This window comes from Danio rerio, chromosome 12 (genome assembly GCF_049306965.1).
Source record: "Danio rerio strain Tuebingen ecotype United States chromosome 12, GRCz12tu, whole genome shotgun sequence".
In the NCBI taxonomy this organism is placed as follows: domain Eukaryota; kingdom Metazoa; phylum Chordata; class Actinopteri; order Cypriniformes; family Danionidae; genus Danio; species Danio rerio.
The window spans coordinates 1,351,494-1,374,993 of record NC_133187.1 but is presented as its reverse complement, the minus strand read 5'-3'; the positions used below and the strand labels follow the sequence as shown (position 1 = coordinate 1,374,993).

General features: G+C 35.3%; 2 protein-coding genes across 3 annotated transcripts in view; both read right to left on the bottom strand.

Moving 5' to 3' along the window:
* rab26 (RAB26, member RAS oncogene family) overlaps nt 1-8,794 on the bottom strand; it is a 110,830-nt gene extending 102,036 nt beyond the window's left edge. The window contains exons 1-2 of the mRNA XM_073918004.1: nt 8,213-8,794; nt 3,384-3,494 (exon numbers count right to left, since the gene is read on the bottom strand). Of these exons, the coding sequence (XP_073774105.1) occupies nt 3,384-3,494; nt 8,213-8,383 (282 nt within the window). The 5' untranslated portion in view covers nt 8,384-8,794. The remainder of the gene's footprint in view (nt 1-3,383; nt 3,495-8,212) is intronic.
* A 6,281-nt stretch (nt 8,795-15,075) lies between these two features.
* The window catches only part of lmf1 (lipase maturation factor 1), a 47,433-nt gene continuing 39,008 nt past the window's right edge, over nt 15,076-23,500 (bottom strand). For both annotated transcript variants that reach the window (XM_073918003.1, XM_073918002.1), the window contains 4 exons: nt 22,415-22,568; nt 21,544-21,727; nt 17,390-17,502; nt 15,076-15,537 (listed from right to left, as the gene is read on the bottom strand). In XM_073918003.1, the coding sequence (XP_073774104.1) occupies nt 15,363-15,537; nt 17,390-17,502; nt 21,544-21,727; nt 22,415-22,568 (626 nt within the window). In that variant the 3' untranslated portion in view covers nt 15,076-15,362. The remainder of the gene's footprint in view (nt 15,538-17,389; nt 17,503-21,543; nt 21,728-22,414; nt 22,569-23,500) is intronic.

The window sequence follows — 23,500 nt, the reverse complement described above, 5'->3', positions numbered from 1 at the left end:
CTGCCATAGATCTTACCAGGTCAAGACAATTCAATCACATCACTACAATTGTATCTTCCATAAACGAGCTGCCCGTGAAGTTCTGTATTGTTTATAAAACATTGCATCTTACCTATAAGACTTTAAATAGTCTGACTATTGTTCATCTAACCAACCTTCTGCCTCGCTACAATCCAACATGCTTTTTAAGATCTGAAACTCAGAATGACAAAGTCCACTAAAGGAGGTCGAGCGTTTTCATATATGGCTCCTAAACTCTAGAATAGCCTTTCTGATAATATCTGGGATGATTATTTTAGAAATTGAGGATAACATTACAGATAACGTTAGTCCTGTTTTAATGCATTTTGTAGAAATTAATGAGTGTATATTTCTCTCACATAAAATGATTGCATGGATATGACCCAAAACAGCTTTCTTTCATCTTATAAATATCGCTAAGCTAAGAAAAATGCTTTCTATATAGCTAGTTCATGCTTTTATGAGCTCTAGATTAGATTACTGCCGTGCTCTTTTCGCTGGTTTCCCAGCATCCTTTATAAATAAATGTTAGTTAGTGCAAAGTACAGCTGCCATAGATCTTACCAGGTCAAGACAATTCAATCACATCACTACAATTGTATCTTCCATAAACGAGCTGCCCGTGAAGTTCTGTATTGTTCATAAAACATTGCATCTTACCTATAAGACTTTAAATAGTCTGACTATTGTTAGACCCTAAACCCTAATCAAACACACCTAAACAAGCTAACCAGGGTCTTACAAGGTATACATGAAACATCCAGGCAGGTGTGTTGAGGCAAGAAGGAGCTAAACCCTGCAGGGACACCGGCCCTCAAGGACCAGGATTGGTGACCCCTGCTTTAAATAGTCTGACTATTGTTAGACTAAAACAGCTTTCCCAAAACAGCTTTCTTTCATCTTAGAAACATCGCTAAGCTAAGGAAAATGCTTTCTATATAGCTAGATTATGCTTTTATGAGCTCTATATTAGATTACTGCCATGCTCTGTTTGCTGGTTTCCCAGCATCCTCTATAAATAAATAAAACATTGCATCTTACCTATAAGACTTTAAATAGTCTGACTATTGTTCAAGTAACCAATCTTCTGCCTCGCTACAATCCAACATGCTTTTAAAGATCTGAAACTCAGGGCTTCTGGTGGTACCCAGAATAACAAAGTCTACTAAAGGAGGTCGAGTGTTTTCATATATGGCTCCTAAACTCTAGAATAGCCTTTCTGATAATTTCTGAGATGATTAATTTTAGAAATTGAGGATAACATTACAGATAACGTTAGTCCTGTTTTAATGCATTTTGTAGAAATTAATGAGTGTATATTTCTCTGACATAAAATGATTGCATAGATATGACCCAAAACAGCTTTCTTTCCTCTTAGAAATATCGCTAAGTTAAGACAAATGCTTTCTATATAGCTAGTTCATGCTTTTATGAGCTCTAGATTAGATTACTGCCATGCTCTGTTCGCTGGTTTCCCAGCATCCTTTATAAATAAACGTTAGTTAGTGCAAAATACAGCTGCCATAGATCTTACCAGGTCAAGACAATTCAATCACATCACTACAATTGTATCTTCCATAAACGAGCTGCCCGTGAAGTTCTGTAATGATCAGAAAACATAGCATCTTACCTATAAGACTTTAAATAGTCTGACTATTGTTAGACTAAAACAGCTTTCCCAAAACAGCTTTCTTTCATCTTAGAAACATTGCTAAGCCAAGGAAAATGCTTTCTATATAGCTAGATTATGCTTTTATGAGCTCTAGATTAGATTACTGCCATGCTCTGTTTGCTGGTTTCCCAGCATCCTTTATAAATAAATAAAACATTGCATCTTACCTATAAGACTTTAAATAGTCTGACTATTGTTCATACAAACAATCTTCTGCCTCACTACAATCCAACATGCTTTTTAAGATCTGAAACTCAGGGCTTCTGGTGGTACCCAGAATAACAAAGTCTACTAAAGGAGGTCGAGCGTTTTCATATATGGCTCCTAAACTCTAGAATAGTCTTTCTGATAATTTCTGAGATGATTAATTTTAGAAATTGAGGATAACATTACAGATAACGTTAGTCCTGTTTTAATGCATTTTGTAGAAATTAATGAGTGTGTATTTCTCTAACATAAAATGATTGCATGGATATGACCCAAAACAGCTTTTTTTTATCTTAGAAATATCGCTAAGTTAAGACAAATGCTATCTATATAGCTAGCTCATGCTTTTATGAGCTCTAGATTAGATTACTGCCATGCTCTTTTCGCTGATATCCCAGCATCCTTTATAAATAAACGTTAGTTAGTGCAAAATACAGCTGCCAGAGATCTTACCAGGTCAAGACAATTCAATCACATCACTACAATTGTATCTTCCATAAACGAGCTGCCCGTGAAGTTCTGTAATGTTCTGAAAACATAGCATCTTACCTATAAGACTTTAAATAGTCTGACTATTGTTAGACCCTAAACCCTAATCAAACACACCTAAACAAGCTAACCAGGGTCTTACTAGGTATACATGAAACATCCAGGCAGGTGTGTTGAGGCAAGATGGAGCTAAACCCTGCAGGGACACCGGCCCTCCAGGACCAGGATTGGTGACCCCTGCTTTAAACAGTCTGACTATTGTTAGACTAAAACAGCTTTCCCAAAACAGCTTTCTTTCATCTTAGAAACATCGCTAAGCTAAGGAAAATGCTACCTATATACCTAGATTATGCTTTTATGAGCTCTAGATTAGATTACTGCCATGCTCTGTTTGCTGGTTTCCCAGCATCCTCTATAAATAAATAAAACATTGCATCTTACCTATAAGACTTTAAATAGTCTGACTATTGTTCAAGTAACCAATCTTCTGCCTCGCTACAATCCAACATGCTTTTTAAGATCTGAAACTCAGGGCTTCTGGTGGTACCCAGAATAACAAAGTCTACTAAAGGAGGTCGAGTGTTTTCATATATGGCTCCTAAACTCTAGAATAGCCTTTCTGATAATTTCTGAGATGATTAATTTTGGAACTTGTGGATAACGTTACAGAAAACGTCAGTCCTGTTTTAAATCTGCCACTATGCTGACGCACAGGCATCTGTAGCTCCGCCTTCTTATAAAATGAGCACAATCTCATTTGAATTTAAACCAAAACGCCACAATTATTATTTAAAGCCTAAAAGGGTCAGTTTCAGAGAGTTAGAAAACATTATCTGCGTGGTATTTTGTGCTAAAACTTCACACACACACTCTCTTGAGACATCAGAGGCTTATTTACCTCTTGTTAAAAGGGGCATAATAGGTACGCTATTAAAATAAGCAACACCTATGAGCTCTAAAGCTGATGAAATGCATGTTACTGTTCTGTACTCACCCTGAAGTCTATGCCAACAGTTGAGATGAAGCTTCCGGCCAGAAATGCTCCATCTTTAAAGCGAACCAGCAGACAGGTTTTCCCCACTCCAGAGTCTCCGACCAGCATCACCTGCAGAAACACACACACACACGTTCAAGATGGAGAAAAACACACTCTATAGTCCCATTTCTTCTATAAACACACAAACAAGCTCTCGTCTCTCCATCTGATAGAAAAGAAAGACTCGCTCAAGGCTGGAAAGATTAAAGGCAGGAATATGCTGGAGATGAGATTAGATCAAAACTGCACACTTAAAACTTTAAACCTGTGATTTCCTTTCCCCAAAGAGGTGGATTTTGCTTTGTTAAACCTGTAAGTCTGACTTGAATCTAAATATATTCACTATTAGGCTTCTTCAGTTCCCTTCAGAGCCATTAAAACCAAGACGTGAAGGTATGAACATTTATATCACTTTATAATAAGGAATTAATAAATAAATCGAATAAGGTCAATTTATAACACTATATAATAAGGTTGCATTAGTTCATGTATTTACTAATTACACTCATTACAATATTGATTTATCTATGTTAACGTTCACTATAACTGTTAGGGTTTGCAATTTACTCATAAATCAAATATCGAAAAATAATAACTTGCTCTTTTATAGGACCACAGTCTAACCTCATTAATTGTCATGTAAATTTGCATAATTATTTCATTATTTTAAATAAAATCAAATTTAATATCATTATTTGATTTGAATAAATATGTCGATTAATTATTTAAATAAATGACATCATTTCACCCATATTTTGACATCTTATTTGTGTATAAACTTATATTTATAATTCTTTCCACATTTATAAGCATTAATTCAGTGCAGACATCAATATCTTATCTTTGACATCTTTTCTTCAGCACATTTAATTTACTGATTTAATTTTAAAACATTTTGTAATTAAGAACTGAGCTTTAAAATGCATTTAAACCCATGGTTTTAACTCATTCATCTTCCTTCACCTTAGTCCCTTTATTCATCAGCGGTCGCCACAGCAGAATGAACCGCCAACTATTCCAGCATATGTTTTACACAGCGGATGCCCTTCCACCTGCAACCCAGTACTGGGAAACATCCATACATACTCATTCTCTCACATACACTCTTACACTATGGCCAATTTAGTTGATCAATTCCCCATAAGCGCATGTGTTTGGACTGTGGGGGAAACCAGAGCACCCGGATAAAAACTTGAAAATGAATGAACGAATGAATTATTTGACCCAACATAGGATTAAAACAACCCTGCATTTCTTAGAGTGGATAAAAACATCTTGATTGACTAACATAATAAAGTACTACTGTACTATACTGCAGTAAAATATGCTTATACAGGAAAGATCACAAATACACTCACTGGCCACTTTATTAGGTACAGCTGCTCGTTAACACAAATTTCTAGTCAGCCAATCACATGGCAAAAACTCAGTGCATTTAGGCAAAATCTCTCAAAAACATTTGCAGTATCTTGTTGAATCTATGCCATGAAGGATGAAGGCAGTTCTGAAGGCAAGAACTGGTACTAGTAAGGTGTACCTAATAAAGTGGCCGGTGGGTGTATTTATTAACATGAATAAACTAAACATTGCACTATAGCTGTTGGGTTTTGCATTTTAATCCTAACTGAAATATTAAAAAAAATCATTTGCTGACATATTAAAAGACTCATTTTGAGGATCACATATTGGCTTTAAATGCACATGAACTGTCATGTACAGTTGAGGGCAAAGTTATTCGCCCTCCTGTGCAATATTTATTATTTTTCAAATATTTCTCAGAGGATATTTAAAGGATTAAATGTCATTTTCCTACAGTACTTCCTATATTTTTTCTTCTCAACATGTCATCTTAAATATGCAAAGCTCAAAAACACCTTTAGTACGCAGCCTGAGAGTGTAGTCTGTGTCGAATGCTTGTAAGTGAGCGTTCTGGGGTCCTTCTGAATAACCCAGTTGCTGTGCTCTGCTTATCAGTGTTGACACAGCTGTTCAATTAGAGGCTTTACTTCAGTCCAGCAGCGCATCATTCTGCTCCATATGGGGCAGCTGCAGAGTATTGCATTGTTTCTAATTATTGCTGGAGCATAAATAACAGGCGCAAACTCCACGCAGAGTAAAGTTGCATTGGATTATTTGAGATATGAAATATTGATTATTTAACACGGATGTCAGGTTTATGCTGGAAAGATATTTACATTCACACATGCAGGTGTATGGCAAGCCCTTTTAACTTTACTTTAAAACTGAACTGCATGGTTCAGTCAAAGATGACCATTTAATGATACAAACCAAAGATGTGAGATGGAATTTTTATGTACTGCTAAACTTGAATTATTATTAATTAGACCATTTATTTATTTTTTTATTTTTTTTTTTATTTATTTATTTATTTATTTATTTGTTTGTTTGTTTGATTGATTGTTTTTTGTTTAATTATTAATTCTTGTATTTATTTAGATTTTATTTATTTATTCGTTTATTTATTTGTTTGTTTGTTTGTTTTTTGTTTAATTATTTATTCTTGTATTTATTAGATATTATTTATTTATTTATTTATTTATTGGCTTGTTTGTTTATTCATTCATGTGTTTATTTATATATTATTTATTTGTTTGTTTGTTTATTTATCTATTTATTGATATTTTTTATTTATTTGTTTGTTCATTCATGTACTTGTATATTATTTATTCATTTATTCATTGGCTTGTTTATTTTTTATTCATATATTTATTTATATATTATATTTTTGTTTGTTTATCCATGAATTTATTTATATATTATTTATGCATTTATTTATTGGCTTGTTTATTTATTAATTAATGTATTTATTCATATATTATTTATTTATTTGTTTGTTTATTTATGCATTTATTTATATATTTTTATTTATTTGTTTATTCATGTATTAATTTTTATATTTTATTTGTTAATTTATATTCTTAGTTATTTATATATTTGTATCTTATATTTATATATTTTTTCTTTTCATTATTATTATTATTATTTATTTATTTATTATTTTTTTGCTGAAAACATCTTTTCAGATTATAAAATGCAAGTGTGGAGCTCAAGCTCCAAGTCGCATATTTAAGGACTAATTGACAAAAGCTCACTGAATTATTATCAAATAACGAACACCATTATTTCAACAGACTGGGGTCAATATCTTCCATTAATACTATGATTCCCACAGCTAAAGACATTACTCAGATGCTGTTTGTCCGATATTTGTCTTAAGTAGTCTAATGATTAAAGGAATAAACATTAGTAAGAATTAAATAGGAGAGTAAGCATTACTACAGCAATGATTGAGAACTTGTGTCAAAAAATATTAATATTAAAAATATGAACATATTATATTAAATATTTATTGTTAAAATAAAAATTAAATTAAGATATGCTACTGAAATTACAAAAAAATGAATAAATAAATAAATAAGTAAATAAATATACATTTAAAAAAAATAAAAAAAAAATAAAAATAAAAAATATATATATATATATATATATATATATATATATATATATATATATATATATATATATATATATATATGTATATATATATATATATATTTTTTTTTTTTTTTTTTTTAGAAACGCCACAGAAACGCCAACTGAACCAGCCAAGGCTCGAACCAGAGACCTTCTTGCTGTGAGGCAACAGTGCTACCCATTTTTCATTCATTTTCTTTCCGGCTTAGTCCCTTTATTAATCTGAGGTCGCCAAAGCGGAATGAACCATTTTACACAGTGGATGCCCTTCCGGCTGCAACCCATCCCTGGGAAACATCCATACACTTTTGTAGCATTTATTACTGCCAATTATTGTTTGTTTTTTCTGTCACTATGTCATCTGTTTTACAGTGTTGTTTCAGTGTAAGTTTTGGCAATACATATGAAATATCTCCCATGCCAATTTCAATCTGAATATAAATTGCTAGGGCGGCAAAGTGGCTCAGTGGGTAGCACAATCGCCTCACAGCAAGAAGGTCGCTGGTTCGAGTCTCGGCTCAGTTGGTGGTTCTGTGTGGAGTTTGCATGTTCTCCCCGTGTTGATGTGGGTTTCCTCTGGGTGCTACGGTTTACAGTGCAAACACATGTGGTACAGGTGAATTGGGTAAGCTAAATTGCCCGTAGTGTGTGTGAATGCATGTGAGTGGATGTTTCCCAGTGATGGACTGCAGCAAACATATGCTGGATAAGTTGGCGGTTCATTCCGCTGTGGCGACCCCAAATTAATAAAGGCACTAAGCCGAAAATAAACATTAGTTGCTGTAGACAATTTCATTGTGGTGATGTCATTGGCTCATACCATTTCATTTTTCTGTAACAAGAGGCGATTCAATCATCATAACTTGATGTTATGGCAGCAATCGTAACATTATTTATCAATATGTGGTACTTTTTTTGGACGCTATGGAAATCTAAAATGTACGATTGTTATTGTTTACATGCCTCAAAATGGTCTGTAGCGTGTGTCAGAGAGTACAAGCACTATAAACAAAAACTGAGGTAAAGTTGGTTTTACATTCAGACTTTCTCCTTAATAATACATTTTCAGAAAAGCATGAATTGCAAATTCTAAATATCAATTAATTAATTAAATCAAATAAACAGTGCTGATGTTGTGTTGAAGTCTCTTGCATGTGATTTCAGACCAAATACTCAATGCTAAACAATAGGGAGCGTGTCAAGAGTAGTCATTGAACAATATAAAACAATCAACCAGAAACACTAATGAGCAGAATGAATGTAAACCCGGCTTGCCATTTAGCCTTGTGTACCTTGAATGCGATGTCGTAGAACTCCCCGCTGTTGCTGAGAGATGGCCGGCTGGGATGAACCACTCCGTTCGCCTGGCTCGACACTTTTTTCCCCTTCTCTTTTTCAGCGCTCGGAGATGAATTCGGTGTGTTTGAACTGCCCTTCCCCTTCAGCGCTTTTTTCCTCGACATCCTTATTATTATATATAAATATTTTTAGTAATCGATTTGGCGCGACGCGTGATTAATGCGCTGCGTAATGCGGTCACTTTTATTCACAAACTGTCCGTAATTCGCTGCGTGATGCAGGTCACTTTCCTCTAATCAATCTGTCTTGTTTTAGTACGCGAGAATTAACTTTTCATCGACACCCCCTGAATGCGCATGTCTTCTGGTTTTTGCGCTCAAAATAAAGAGTACCAATTTCTAGTGCGCGCAATTCCGCTCCAACAACGTGCGCGTGCTTCTGTGTTGATTTCCAGCAATTTTGCGCGTGCTTCTGTGTTGATTCTCCTCCTGTGTGCACCTGTGATGTTGTTTTCTTCAGTGTGGATTCAGATTCTCTCTCCTCAGTCCTCTGAGCTGAGCGCTGTAGTAATCAGTGGAGTGTTGGTTGGAGCGAGCGCATCCCGGCAGCAACACTTGTTGGAATACAAACCCTCTTAAAGGGACAGCTCACCTAAAAATGAACATTTACTCACTAATTACTTACTCAAGTGGTTGCAAACCTTTATGAGTTTCTTTCTTCTGTTAAACACAAAAGACGATATTCTGAAAAATGCTGAAAACCTGTAACCATTGACTTCCATAGTAGTAATTACACCATATTCCAGTACACTGTATTAATGTAGGGTTGTTATATGGACAAACCCAGCACTTGGGTTAAGAAGTATATACAATGTAAAATAATTATAACATAAAATAAATACATAATATAATATAAAAATATGCATTTGATATATTTTTATTTATATATAATTCATATTTAGTGACACACGTTGTGTAAATAAAACATTTGTTTTAGATAGAATCATTGAAATATTTAGTATACTGATTTATTTACTGAAATATATTTCATATTGAGCGACACACTGGCTCAATGGTTAGCACTGTCGCCTTACAGCAAGATCACTGGTTCGAGTCCCGGCTGGGTCAGTTGGTGTTTCTGTGTGGAGTTTGCATGTTCTCCCCGTGTTGGCGTGGGTTTCCTTTGGGCGCTCCGGGGTCCCTCACAGTCCAAACACATGCACTATAAGGGAATTGATCAACTAAATTGGCTGTAGTGTATGAGTGTGTGTGTGTATGGAAGGGCATCCGCTGGGTAAAACATATGCTGGATGAGTTGGCGGTTCATTCCGCTGTGGCGACCCCTAATAAATAAAGGGACTAAGCTGAGGAAAAATGAATAAATTAATGAATATATAATATTTTTTGATTAAATTCTACATTATGCAAAGCCTTTGATTAGTATTTCTACCTTTAATCATAAAAAATGAACTTATTTATTCATATTTGTGACCAAATTTCACATTTATTTATGCAATGTCTCTAATACAAAGCTTTTTAAAGTTGAAATTACAACTGCAGTTTAACAAAGTGATTTTATTGACACTTTTGTAGTTTGAAACGATATATTTTATATAAGAAACAAGTAATGTTTTAACTGTAACGTACTGACAGTTTATTACCTGGTCTTTCTACTTTATTTACAACACCAATGCACGGAATGATCACTTCAAACTATTAAAAATGTCAATAAAAGTCACTTTTTCAAACATTTCAACATCTAATGTTAGTGGAGGAGGGATCAAAGTCCCACAATGCAATTTAAAAGCATAAATAAATGAATACATATTGAAAAATATAGGAAATTCACATGTATATATGTATATATACTCACCGGTCACTTTATTAGGTACACTGTTCAGCTGCTTGTTAATGCAAATTTCTAATCAGCCAATCACATGGCAGCAGCTCACTGCATTTAGGCATGTAGACATGATCAAGAGGATCTGCTGCAGTTCAGAGTGAGCATCAGAATGAGGAAGAAAGGGGATTTAAGAGACTCTGAACGTGGCATGGTTGCTGCTGCCAGAGGGGCTGCTCTGAGTATTTCAGAAACTGCTGATCTACTGGGATTTTCACGCACAACCATCTCTAGGCTTTACAGAGAATGCTCCGACAAAGAGGAAATATCCAGTGAGCGGCAGTTCTGTGGGCGCAAATGCCTTGTTGATGAGGTCAGAGGAGAATGGCCAGACTGGTTCCAGCTGATAGAAAGGCAACAGTAACTCAAATAAGCACTCATTACAACCGAGCTCTGCAGAAAAGCATCTCTGAACACACAACACGTCCAACCTTGAGGCGGATGGGCTACAGCAGCAGAAGAGCACACCGGGTGCCGCTCCTGTCAGCTAAGAACAGGAAACTGAGGCTACAATTCACACAGACTCACCAAAACTGGACAATAGAAGATTGGAGAAACGTTGCTGCTCTGTCTCCATTTCTGCTCACACATTCAGATGCTCGGCTCACAATTTGGCCTCAACTGCATGAAAGCATGGATCATCCTGCCTTGTATCAGCGGTTCAGGCTGGTGGTGGTGGTGTAATGGTGTGGGGGAGATTTTCTTTGGGTCCATTAGTACCAATTGAGCATCAACGCCACAGCCTACCTGAGTATTGCTGCTGACCATGTCCATCCCTTTATGAGCACAGTGTCTCCATCTTCTGATGGCTACTTCCAGCAGGATAACGCAGCATGTCATAAAGCTCAATCATCTCAGACTGGTGAACATGACGATGAGTTCACTGTACTCAAATGGCCTCCACAGTCACCAGAGCTCAATCCAATAGAGCAGCTTTGGGATGTGGTGGAACGGGAGATTGGCATCATGGATGTGCAGCCGACAAATCTGCTGCAACTCTGTGATGCTATCATGGAGCAAAATCTCTGAGGAATATTTCCAGTAGCTTGTTGAATCTCTGCCATGGAGGATTAAGGCAGTTCTGAAGGCAAAAGTGGTCCAACCTGTGTACCTAATAAAGTGGCCAGTGAGTGTATCTATGTAGACTTTTTTTTACAGTGAAGAATCAAAGCCTGCTCATTCTTCAGATGATTAAATAACATTTAAACCAATATAAGCTGTGCATTTTAAACAAATAATCTTGTCAGTCTGAACGCTATGGAAGTGCATGAATGACTCATGTTGAAATGTGAACAATTTAACCGTTTCCCATCATCACAGACCCTTACATAAGCATCAGCACACTTATTATAGCCACCAGTGACTCACAAAGATGACTAAAAAAGCGTGCATTTGTCTTAATCCTAATTATTCCTTTAGAAAAACACACACAGCTATGCCTGAAATAAGTGTTCTGGTATCACATGCCGCCTTAAGATTTCCTCCTGACCATCTGCTACTGTGATGAACTGCAGGAACGGCGCTAAATGACGGTCCCGCAGAGGTCATTTTTAGCCTCCACCTGTCACTCGGATCAGTTGCTATAGTTACGTTGTAATTGATTTCTTCCTTTCTCAGTGTAACGTATCCAAACTTAACCCACGGGCAATAAGATCTCTGCTTCATGGAGACGCGCTGTCACTTCCTGATGTAATTACTGCAAGTACAGCAAGAGCCTAAATGAGGAGGGCTAATTAGCAGATGCTGGACGTCGGAGTTTAGAGATGCTCTGGGGTCAAGCTGTTTTACATCTGTGGACTTTGGGTCATTACAATCTCGGCTATACAGCCGCTCTCGCTCTGAGAGATCTCATGAGCTCACGAGAGAATCTACATCCAGAAACACAGCCTTCTGCAGCGGCATTATATTTACATTTACATTTAGTCATTTAGCAGACGCTTTTATCCAAATTGCCTTACAAATGAGGACAAGGAAGCAATTTACACAACTATAAGAGCAACAATGAATACGTGCTGTAGGCAAGTTTCAGGTCTGTAAAGTCTAAGTAGGAAAGCATTAGTCAATTTTTATTTTTATTTTTACAGTTTTTACAGTTAGTGGTATATCCAGAGAGGCAATTGCAGATTAGGAAGGGAAGTGGAGACTAAATAGTTGAGTTTTTAATGGTTTCTTGAAGACATCGAGTGACTCTGCTGTTCTGATGCAGTTAGGGAGTTCATTCCACCAACTGGGCAGATTGAACGTGAGAGTTCGGGAAAGGGATTTCTTCCCTCTTTGGGATGGAACCACGAGGCGACGTTCATTCACAGAACGCAAGTTTCTGGAGGGCACATACATCTGCAGAAGTGAGAGCAGATAAGAAGGAGCAAAGCCAGAAATCGCTTTGTGAGCAAACATCAGAGATTTGAGTTTGATGCGAGCAGCAACTGGCAGCCAGTGCAAACGGATGAGCAGCGGAGTGACGTGCTCGTTTAGGTTCATTAAAGACCACTCATGCTGCTGCGTTCTGAAGCAGATGAAGAGGCTTGATAGAGTTAGCTGAGAGCCCGGCTAGTAGAGAGTTGCGATAGTCCAGTCTGAAGAGAACAAGAGCTTGAACAAGGAGTTGAGCTGCATGTTCAGATAAGAAGGGTCGGATCTTTCTGATGTTATAGAGTGCAAATCTGCACGATCGAGCAGTTCTAGAAAAGTGGTCAGAGAAGTTTAGTTGGTCATCAATTGTTACTCCAAGGCTTTTCACCATTTTGGATGCAGTAATGTTTGCCCCGTCCATATGGATTGAAAAGTTGTGATGTAGAGTCGGGATGGCAGAAACTTCAAGCATTTCTGTTTTCGTGAGGTTAAGCTGAAGATGATGGTCTTTCATCCAGTGTGAAATGTCTGACAGGCAGGCTGAGATGCGAGCCGGAACCGAGGGATCATCAGGGTGAAAAGAGAGCTATAGCTGGGTATCATCAGCATAGCAGTATATTACAGTACATTATTCTGCCATGCGGGAGTGAGCTCGATTTCACGATTGTTTTAGAGCTTCTGATTGAGTAGCCTAAGGGTGAAATGATGGTCAAACTACACTGTCTGATAAAAAGTCTTGTCGCCTATCCAAGTTTTGGGAACAACTTGACTTCTAGCTGATGATTTGGCATCAGAGGTGTCTCATATGTCAGGCGAAGGCCTCTAGATTTTGCTTATCTGAGCTCAATTAAATCTGATCACATCTTGATGTTGACTGATTTGATGAGGACAGTGCGGTCTGACTCTGCTCAGACTAAAGTGTCATCACTGAACAGAAATAATGTCCAGTATAGAATATAAAGTCCTGCTGCAGTGGAGACAGAATGAAGATTGTGTCTGACTCCATCATGAGCTTGGAGGACTGCATCCATACATCTCTGCAAAGGATGTGCTGTTAGATCTGCTCTCTTCTCAGCCCGGATGACATCTGTCATCTTACTTCATTTATGTTTCCATGCTCTCTGCATATATTTAGTTTCATGTTTACTTCTATTTTTACCCTCGTATTTGCTTGCTTGTTTTATCCACTACAGTTTCCACATCAAAGCGAACCACATCATCATGATACAGTGTAGTACACATCTGAATGCACTGGCTGTGTTTATCATCTGTCTGTTGTGCTTATATTTTTATCCTAGTGTATGTCATACCGCTCTGGATTTCTGTCTTTTGAAAGCCTGTTGTATTTCTGGCATCGTGCGCACATGAGTGTCGGCAAAAGCAAAACATTTGACCCTACAGTGAAGTGTGCACTTTCTGCACCAGCAACTCGTGATAGCGAAGGAAGAAAAAATATCATCATTAGATCAGCATCTTGTACCAAAGTTATAGTTGAGCTAATGTTGCACTGTTGGTTGGAACACAGCAATAATTGCGGGAGGGAGGGGGTAATTATAATTTGTATTGTTGAAAAATGTAATCAGATAAAAATGTAAAATAATGATGATTCTTATTTTAAACATTTAGAATTTTTTTTTTCATTGAAAGGCTCACAGTTGGTTACTTGTTATTCAGTACTTTTATTTATTTTATTGCATTTTCTGGGAGTTTTTATAAAACGCTTACTCAGCTGCTCATTGATTATGTTCACCTGTGTCTTATTTGCTTTATAATAAATTTGAAAAAAATTATCCCAATATTTTTTTAAACAAATTACTGTTTAAAAGGCTCATGTTTATTTTATTTTAAAATATCTGTATTTTTTTTCTTAAATAAAATTGTTACTGATTTGATCACTGATTGTGTTCACCTGTTTCTTGTTAGTTTTATAATAAATTGACATAAATATTATAAAGGCGAGGCAGTGGCGCAGTAGGTAGTGCTGTCGCTTCACAGCAAGAAGGTCGCTGGTTCGAACCTCGGCTCAGTTGGCTATTCTGTGTGGAGTTTGCATGTTCTCCCTGCCTTCGCGTGGGTTTCCTCCGGGTGCTCCAGTTTCCCCCACAGTCCAAAGACATGCGGTACAGGTGAATTGGGTAGGCTAAATTGTCCGTAGTGTGTGTGTGAATGTGGATGGGTTGCGGCTGGAAGGGCATCCGCTGCGTAAAAACTTGCTGGATAAGTTGGTGGTTCATTCAGCTGTGGCGACCCTGGATTAATAAAGGGACTAAGCTGACAAGAAAATGAATGAATTACAATAACTTTGGAAACCAATAACTGCTTATACTGTTAAGAACAGCGTATAGTTGTTTATTTACAAACAGTCTGTACTATTTTCTCCTTGATTATGTTCACCTGTGCCTTGTTTGCTTAATGATAAATTGACAAAACTGTCACAATAATTTAAAAAACTAATTACTTTAAAAAGTAATACTGATAAGATCAGCTCATTGTTGGATTTGTTTTTAAACTGTACTGTTTGCTCATTGATTATGTTCACCTGTGCCTTGCTTGCTTCATAATGAATTTGGCATAATATAAAAACCAACTACTATTTAGAAAGTAATCTTTTTTTCTTTGCATTTATTTACATTTTTAATCACACTTTCAAATCATTAAGAAAGTAACACTTGATTGCATTTAAAATGACAATAATAGCAGAATCAGGCTGTTTCTGTTGGCAGGCTTAAAACAGCCCTGGATTCAACACATGCTCCGATCCTCAGAGACATGAAAGAGTTGCCTCTAGAAATCTCTTATGTAAGCCGTCGTCTTTGGCACAGTTTTGTCAAAGGCGAAACAGGATGAACTTCAGTGTGTGACATACAAAAGAAGACAAACTGGATGTTGGCTTTAATCGCCGGTCGGCAGAGGCCAGTTTCTGGACTGAAAGTAGTTGCGAAGGCCGTCCAGGTTGACAGGGGGAAAGTAGGGTCCGATGCGCTTTCTGGCCCACCATTTCCCCTGGGCCGCACTGTTGCTGCCCGGACGGGTGAATTTATATCGAAAATGCTCTCCTCGTATCCACCTGAAAGCACAAATGCATCAAATCCAGCTCAGTGCCCTCAACGCAATGCATTTCTCAGTGTATGTTTTAGCTCATTAACTTCAGAACAAACAACAAAAACCAAACATCAGAGTTCACGAGGACTGAAGAGGGTTGGCACACACATTTCACTGCCGGTTAACTGTGATGAAAGAGCCAAAGGAGCTAAAGACTTTGAAATAATGTTCAGAAACATATGCATAGAGTGAAAAACCAGAAAGTGTGTAAACTTAGATGATGCATACATTATAGTAGACATTTTTGATTAATTATCTGTATACTTTTATGGTTACTGTATTTAAAATACCCTGTAGGTTTTGATGACACATGGTCATAAAGCATCGTTTAGGAGAAAAATGGTTGCGATAGCAAAAATATCACAATTTCAGAAATATTTGGAAGTGTGAATAATTTGATTGATCAATTAATTGATTATTTAATTTATTGGTTGATTTAATTGATATACTCATTGAATGAGTGATTGATTTTAATTTAAAAAGCCGTAGAACAACAATTACAACAATAATAATAATGATAATAATGATAATAAAAATTATAATAATAATAAAAATTGGAAAAAGTTCAGAAACAGCAGGAAACAAAAAAATAATATATTACTATTAAGATTATTATTACTGATATTATTATTATTATTGATGTTATTATTATTATTATTATTATTATTATTAACATTAATATTATTATTAACATTAATGTTATTATTAACATTATTATTATTATTGATATTATTATTTATTTAATAACAATAATGTTTTTTATTACTGCTAATACTTTTTTATGGAATAAAGATTAAACATAACTAATTACAACAAGGGTATTTGTATTAAAACTACTAAATATTACTAATAAGAACAATTAAAATGAGAAATGAGAATATTTACCGTTTTAGGCAATAGAAAAATAAATGAAAATGCTTTAAAATGTGTTGCTGAAATTTTTTTATTATTATTATTATTATTATTAATATTAACAATAATAAGAAGAAAGATTTTTAGATCATATAAAAGGTAACAATTTAATTATTTATTAACCATTTTTAATTTTAATATTAATTAATAATAAATAAATATTTAGTTAAAATATTACTAATTATATCAGTGGTATTTGTATTGAATATGGAATCTATCATAAAAATTCCCAATGAAAACATTATTATTATTATTATTATTATTATTATTATTATTACCATTATTAATAATAAGAGATATTTTTAGATGCAGTAAAATGTAATAATTTAATTATTTATTAATCATTATTAATTTTAATATTAATTAAAAATAAATAAATATTTAGTTAAAATATTACTAATTATATCAGTGGTATTTGTATTGAATATGGAATCTATAATAAAAAATCCCAATGACAACATTATTATTATTATTTTATTATTATTATTATTAACATTATTAATAATAAGAGATATTTTTAGATGCAGTAAAATGTAATAATTTAATTATTTATTAATCATTATTAATTTTAATATTAATTAAAAATAAATAAATATTTAGTTAAAATATTACTAAATATATCAGTGGTATTTGTATTGAACCTGAAATCTATAATTATTATTATTATTAGAGTTAGGGTTATTATTTTTTTTATATAAACTGTAATTTAAAATAAATAAAAGCTGTAAATGGGAATAATTATCATTAAAGGCAACAAAAAAACTATTATTATTATGTTATTATTATTATTATTATTATAACATCAGTAGATTAATAAATGAAATTAAAAAATGTTACCTCAAAAATGTGTAATGTAAAATATTCAAATGCCCGATGGCTGTGCAGATGGCTGTTTTGAGCTTTACCTGGGTTTCTCTCTGTCCTGGAATGGATTGTGTGCCATTAGAGACAGTATTGTGGAGTCATTGGCCAGCAGTCGACCAGCAATGTGAATAACCCACTCACTCTGCTCATAGGTCTGAAAGAAAGAGAAATAAAAACACTGAATCAAACACAAACACAGCAGAAAGATCCTCCATCGCTATGACAGGTGCAGAACAGCAGGAGGCTGGAGCTCCATACGGAAACCAACTCAGGCTCATTGGGAAAATGTGTCCAGGTGAACGTTTCTGTGAACCGAGAAACATGTGCTCACAGGCACTAAATTATTCACGAAATCATTCACCCTCCTGTGTCTATTTTTTGAATATTTTCCAAATGATGTTGAACAGATTCAGGAATTTTTCACAGTATTTCTTACAATATTTTTTCTTCTGGAGAAAGTCTTATTTGTTTTATTTTGGCTAGAATAAAAGCCGTTCTTAATATTTTAAAAGCCATTTTAAGCTCATTATTATTAGCCCCCTTAAGCAATATTAGTTTTGGATTGTCTCCAATACAAACCAGTGTTATTTTAATGTTTGTGGATTAACGATGATAGCGGATCCAAATGAGCATTTATTTAGCAGGATTGTCATACAGGCAGAGATCATCGCAGGTGCAAAACAGTACCATAAGGGTTATCCAAAATCGCAGTCAAGCAGGCAAAGGGTCAATACACGGAAGAACAAAGGCGAGGCGACACGGAAGACTAGACAGGAAAATACTCAGACGTAAAAACATTACAATATAGCAAGGCTAAGTCCCGAGGTTTCTGTGTGTGCAGCTTAAACAGTGTGTGTAATCAGTCCTTGACAATCCTCCGGTGGTGTGTGTGCAATCAGTCAGGATCAGGAACAAGTGTGCATGAGCGGAGTGCATGTATGGAGTTGTAGTCCATGAAATGGTGAATCTGTAGTCCATCAGCTCTTTTGAGTGTTTTCCAGCAATCTATGGTGTTTTAGATCGCTGGTGATCGTGACTGTTATACAATGACTTGCCTAATTACTCTAACTTTACCCTAATTACCCTAGTTAAGCCTTTAAATGTCACTTTAAGCTGAACACTAGTTAAATATCTACTCAAATATTATGTCATCATGGCAAGTACTTATTAGACTCCGGGTGCTCTGGTTTCCCCTACAAATCCAAAGACATGCGGTACAGGTGAATTGGGAAGGCAAAATTGTCCGTAGTGTATGTGTGTGAACGAGTGTGTATGGATGTTTCCCAGTGATGGGTTGCAGCTGGAAGGGCATCTAATGCGTAAAGCATATGCTGGATAAGTTGGTGGTTCATTCCGCTGTGGCAACCTCAGATTAATAAAGGGACTAAGCCGAAAAGAAAATGAATATATTTTGACACTTGTCAAGTCCTGTCAACTTTAGCCTGAGTTAAGACAACTTCACTATTTAAGTGAAGTAAACTTAAAATTTTAAGGCGGCTCGAACACTTGCTTTTTTAAGTTGAAACAACATTTTTTTATAGTGCAAGTCAATACCTAAACCCAACACTAAATAAACAGCTAATTCGGTGTTTATTGAGGTAAAGTTCTTAGTTATCGGTTTGCTAATAGCAAAAATTGTAGCACAAAATAAATTACGATAAAAAAAATAAGCCGTTTTCAGTCTTTTTTAATGTTGTGTTGAGATTAACTGTGTTTGAATTTGCTCTCTGTGTGTTTAAATTATGCGCATGTGAAGTCACCGCTGTCTCTTTCTCCTAATGAATTCTTCAGCAGGAGATAAATTTCAGCTCAGTACAAAAATCCCAGTCAATAGAGAGTGTGGAGATTATTTATAATCCTTATGTAAGACTGATAATAATTCAGCCGCGTCGACAGAGGAGCTCAATCTCCCCAATGCGTCTCTGTTAACCCAGACCTGGAGTTTTCCTCTCACTGGTGTTGATGATGATAACGCTGGCTTTATTTCTGACCTCAGAACAGCTGCGGATACAAGGTCATTTTAGTAAACTAGGATTTAAAAAGTCGGTTGCTATAACTATTATTATTATTATTGTTATAGTTGTTATAATTTTAAGGTCACGATATGGTTGTGTAAGCATTTCACTGCATACTGTATTGTAGTATATGAAAAGTAAGACCTCACAATAAATGAAACTTTAAATAAACTAACAGTCACTGAAAAATGTAAACATGAACTATTAGTAACTGAAATAATAATAATAATAATAATTATTATTATTATTATTATTATTATTATTATTATTATAATAATAGCTACAAGCAGAAATTTTCGGGGTTCAAGCATTTTAGCAGCGTAAGGTTATTTAAAATAACGGATATTAAATTACAGGAATTTCCTTAAATTTAAATTTTCTGGTAAATTTCTGTCATTTAAAATCAGTTATTTTACTGTATATTTCTGTCATTTAATATCCATTTTTTACAGTAAATTTCTGTAATTTAATATCCGTTATTTTACTGTATATTTGAGCCAATGTTTTTTTTTCAAGTTTTTCCTTGAATTATGACACTATCACAGTTGCATCATCTTGATATCAATAAATGCACTTTACAAAACTGTCTCGGTGCATTCAGGTCACTGTGTGTGTATGAACAGGACTTGTTTACACCCTCGAGTTCTGGCATTTTCTCCACTGCAGTCGCACAGACAGGTCAGCATCTCGTATCACTGCTGTCTGGCAGGTAAAGGACATTTCATGCATGCTAAAATCGCTTACCGCAGCTTTAGTGCAAGTCCTCGGAAAACAGATTGTGCTAAAAGCTTCAAGGTTACAGCCTGAGGACTCAAAAGCCCTTTCTCATAAGAAAGTTTCAATCAAGTTATGAAAACATTACTTCTCTAGACCTGTAAAATGTTCTGCATTTTCAGCATCATCGTTACATGACACTCACATGCAATAATAATCTGAATTATTTGTGTATTTGTTTATAAAATGGTTACTCATTTGTTCATTGATTATGTTCACCTGTGTCTTGTTTGGTTACTATTCATCTTGTGTTTATTTGCCCTCAGTTACAGTACTAATAGTTTTATAATGAATTTGACATACAGAAAATCACAATGTTTTATAAATAACCTGGTAACACTTTAGTTTAGGTCAGAATCCATGCTATTTACTACTGGCTTATTACCTGCCTATTATTAAGATAGTAACTGTTCATTGGTAGTTATAAAGTGCATCCCTTATACCTAAACCCAAACTTCAACCATACTAACTATTAATAAACGGCTAATTAGTAATTTATTAAGCTAGTTGGGTTAGATAGTGGTTTGTTAATACCGTGAATTGTGACCAACACTAAAATTTCAATAAACACTTTTAAAATCTTGTGTAAAGTCTTGTGAAAAAGTTTGTGCACCCTATAAATTTAAACTATTATTAAAATAGGGTGCCCAAACTTTTTCACAAGATTGCGATTGCATAAAAATATGATTTCCTGGTGACTTTTTAACCTGGGAAGCAGTAAAAATTCTAAGAAAGTTCCAATGAAGTTATAAAAAAGTGTAAAATCTCGTGTAAAGTCTTGTGAAAAAGTTTAGGCGCCCTTAAATATTAACTAACATTAACATAGGGCGCCCAAACTTTTTCACAAGATTTTGCGCGCATGAAAATGTGATTTCCTGGTGACTTTTTAACCTGGAAAGTGGTTTAAAATCTAAGAAAGTTTGAATACAGTTTTTAAAAAATCTTGTGAAAAAGATTGGGCACCCTATGAATATTAACTAATAATAACATAGACCACACAAACTTATTCACAAGATTTTGCCCGCATAAAAATGTGATTTCCTGGTGACTTTCTAACCTGGAAAGCAGTAAAAAAATCTAAGAAAGTTCCAATGAAGTTAAGAAAACATGTAAAATCTCGTGTAAAGTCTTGTGAAAAAGTTTAGGCGCCCTTGAATATTAACTAATATTAACATAGGGCGCCCAAACTTCTTCACAAGATTGTGCGCGCATGAAAATGTGATTTCCTGGTGACTTTTTAACCTGGAAAGTGGTTTAAAATCTAAGAAAGTTTGAATAAAGTTATAAAAAATCTTGTGAAAAAGTTTGGGCGCCCTATAAATATGAACTATTATTAACATAGAGCACCCTAACTTTTTCACAAGACTGAGCATGCATTAAAAATGTGACTTGCCGGTGATTTTTACCTGGAAAGCTGCGAACCACATGAGCCAGTCGAGTCTATAGTGATAGGGTGAAATAAGGCATGGTCTCCTGTCCAAAGCTCCAGGTTTACAGATGAACTCGTATTCCTCCCAGACCACATCTTCAGCAGTGTGATTGAGGCTCAGCGTGCCCTGAAAAACCACCTCCGTCCGCTCTTTAGTGATGCTGAAATATAGAAAACACAGGAGAAATAGAGATTTAGATGTGCAGCGGCTCTGCCATCTGCTGGACGCTGAGGAGTCCGCTTCAGGAATGGGTGATGTGGCCACAAAAATAAATGATATTTCTATCATTTCTAGGCTAAATTGCGATATATAGTGCATTTAAATCTTTTATTTAAATTTTTTTCAAGTTATGTTTAACGGATAAAAGATTTCTTAACACATTTAATAATAAATATATTTTCTATTAGCTTTTCCTTTGATGACAGCACATAATATTTGACTAGTGTTCAGCTTAAAGTGACATGTAAAGGCTTCACTAGGGTAATTAGGGTAAAGTTAGGGTAATTAGGCAAGTCATTGTATAACAGTGGTTTGTTCTGGAGACAATCCAACACTAATATTGCTGAAGGGGGCTAATAATATTGACCTTAAAATGGCTTTAAAATAATTAATAACTGCTTTTATTCTAGCCCAAATAAAACAAATAAGACTTTTTCCAGAAGAAAAAATATTATAGGAAATACTGTGAACAATTCCTGAATCTGTTCAACATCATTTGGGAAATATTTTAAATATTTGAACTAATAATTTCGACTTCATCTGTACATATTGCAGTATTGAATATCAGCACATAGTATGTTTATGTTAGTAACTATGTGTGACGCTGTGAGAGATGTGGATTAAATACCTGCCGAAAGCTCCGTATGTGTTGACGATGCGCAGGGGTTCAAACGAGGTGTTCATCATCTGTCTGGAGCTCAGCAGATTCATCAGCACCGGGATGCTCAGATATGCAATCAGGACACCCAGAGACACGTTCAGCACACGCCGGATCAGCATACCTGACACATCCACACACACACACACACACACACACACACATATATATATATATATATATATATACAGTTGAAGACTTGCAGGGGGTGTCATGGTGGCGCAGTTGGTAGCATGATCGCCTCGCAGCAAGAAGGTCGCTGGTTCAAGCCTCGCCTGGGTCAGTTGGCATTTCTATGTGGAGTTTGCATGTTCTCCCCGTGTTGGTGTGGGTTTCCTCCGGGTGCTCCGGTTTCCCCAACGAGTCCAAAGGCGTGTGTTATAGGTGAATTGGGTAGACTAAATTGTCTGTATTATATGTTTGTGACAATGAGTGTGTGAAGATGTTTCCCAGTGATGGGTTGCAGCTGGAAGGGCATCCGCTGTGTAAAACATATGCTGGATAAGTTGGCGGTTCATTCCACTGTGGCAACGCCGGATTATTAAAGGGACTATTCCGAAAAGAAAATGAATGAATGAATTAACGACTTAAGGGTTGCAGTTTCATTTCAAGCTTTTTCTATTACTTTTCGTTAAAATGACATAACAAATTTAAATTAACATATAAATTAGATTAAATTCAAACCTATTTATTTCATGATAATTAAAAGAAGGCGGAGAGTCTTTAAGTGAATATTTTCAAGACAAAATGTGATAATAAACGGCTTTATAAGCTCATTTATTACTCCATCAGAATCAGAAGGTCCACAATTGACCATATTTGGATCAATCATGAATATTAATGAGCACACTGGACTTTTCTGGACATTTTCTGGACTATTTATGGAGAACAAGAGAGCTTCATTTGTGATCAGAAGACGAATAAATGTCTCAGGGCATTGAAATTACTTGTGATTAATTAATATGAGAATTTTTGTGTGAACTAGCCCTTTAAAGGGGCGGTTCACTTTCACTTTTTAATTTAGGCGTAAAATAACTAAACATAGTCTTATAAAAA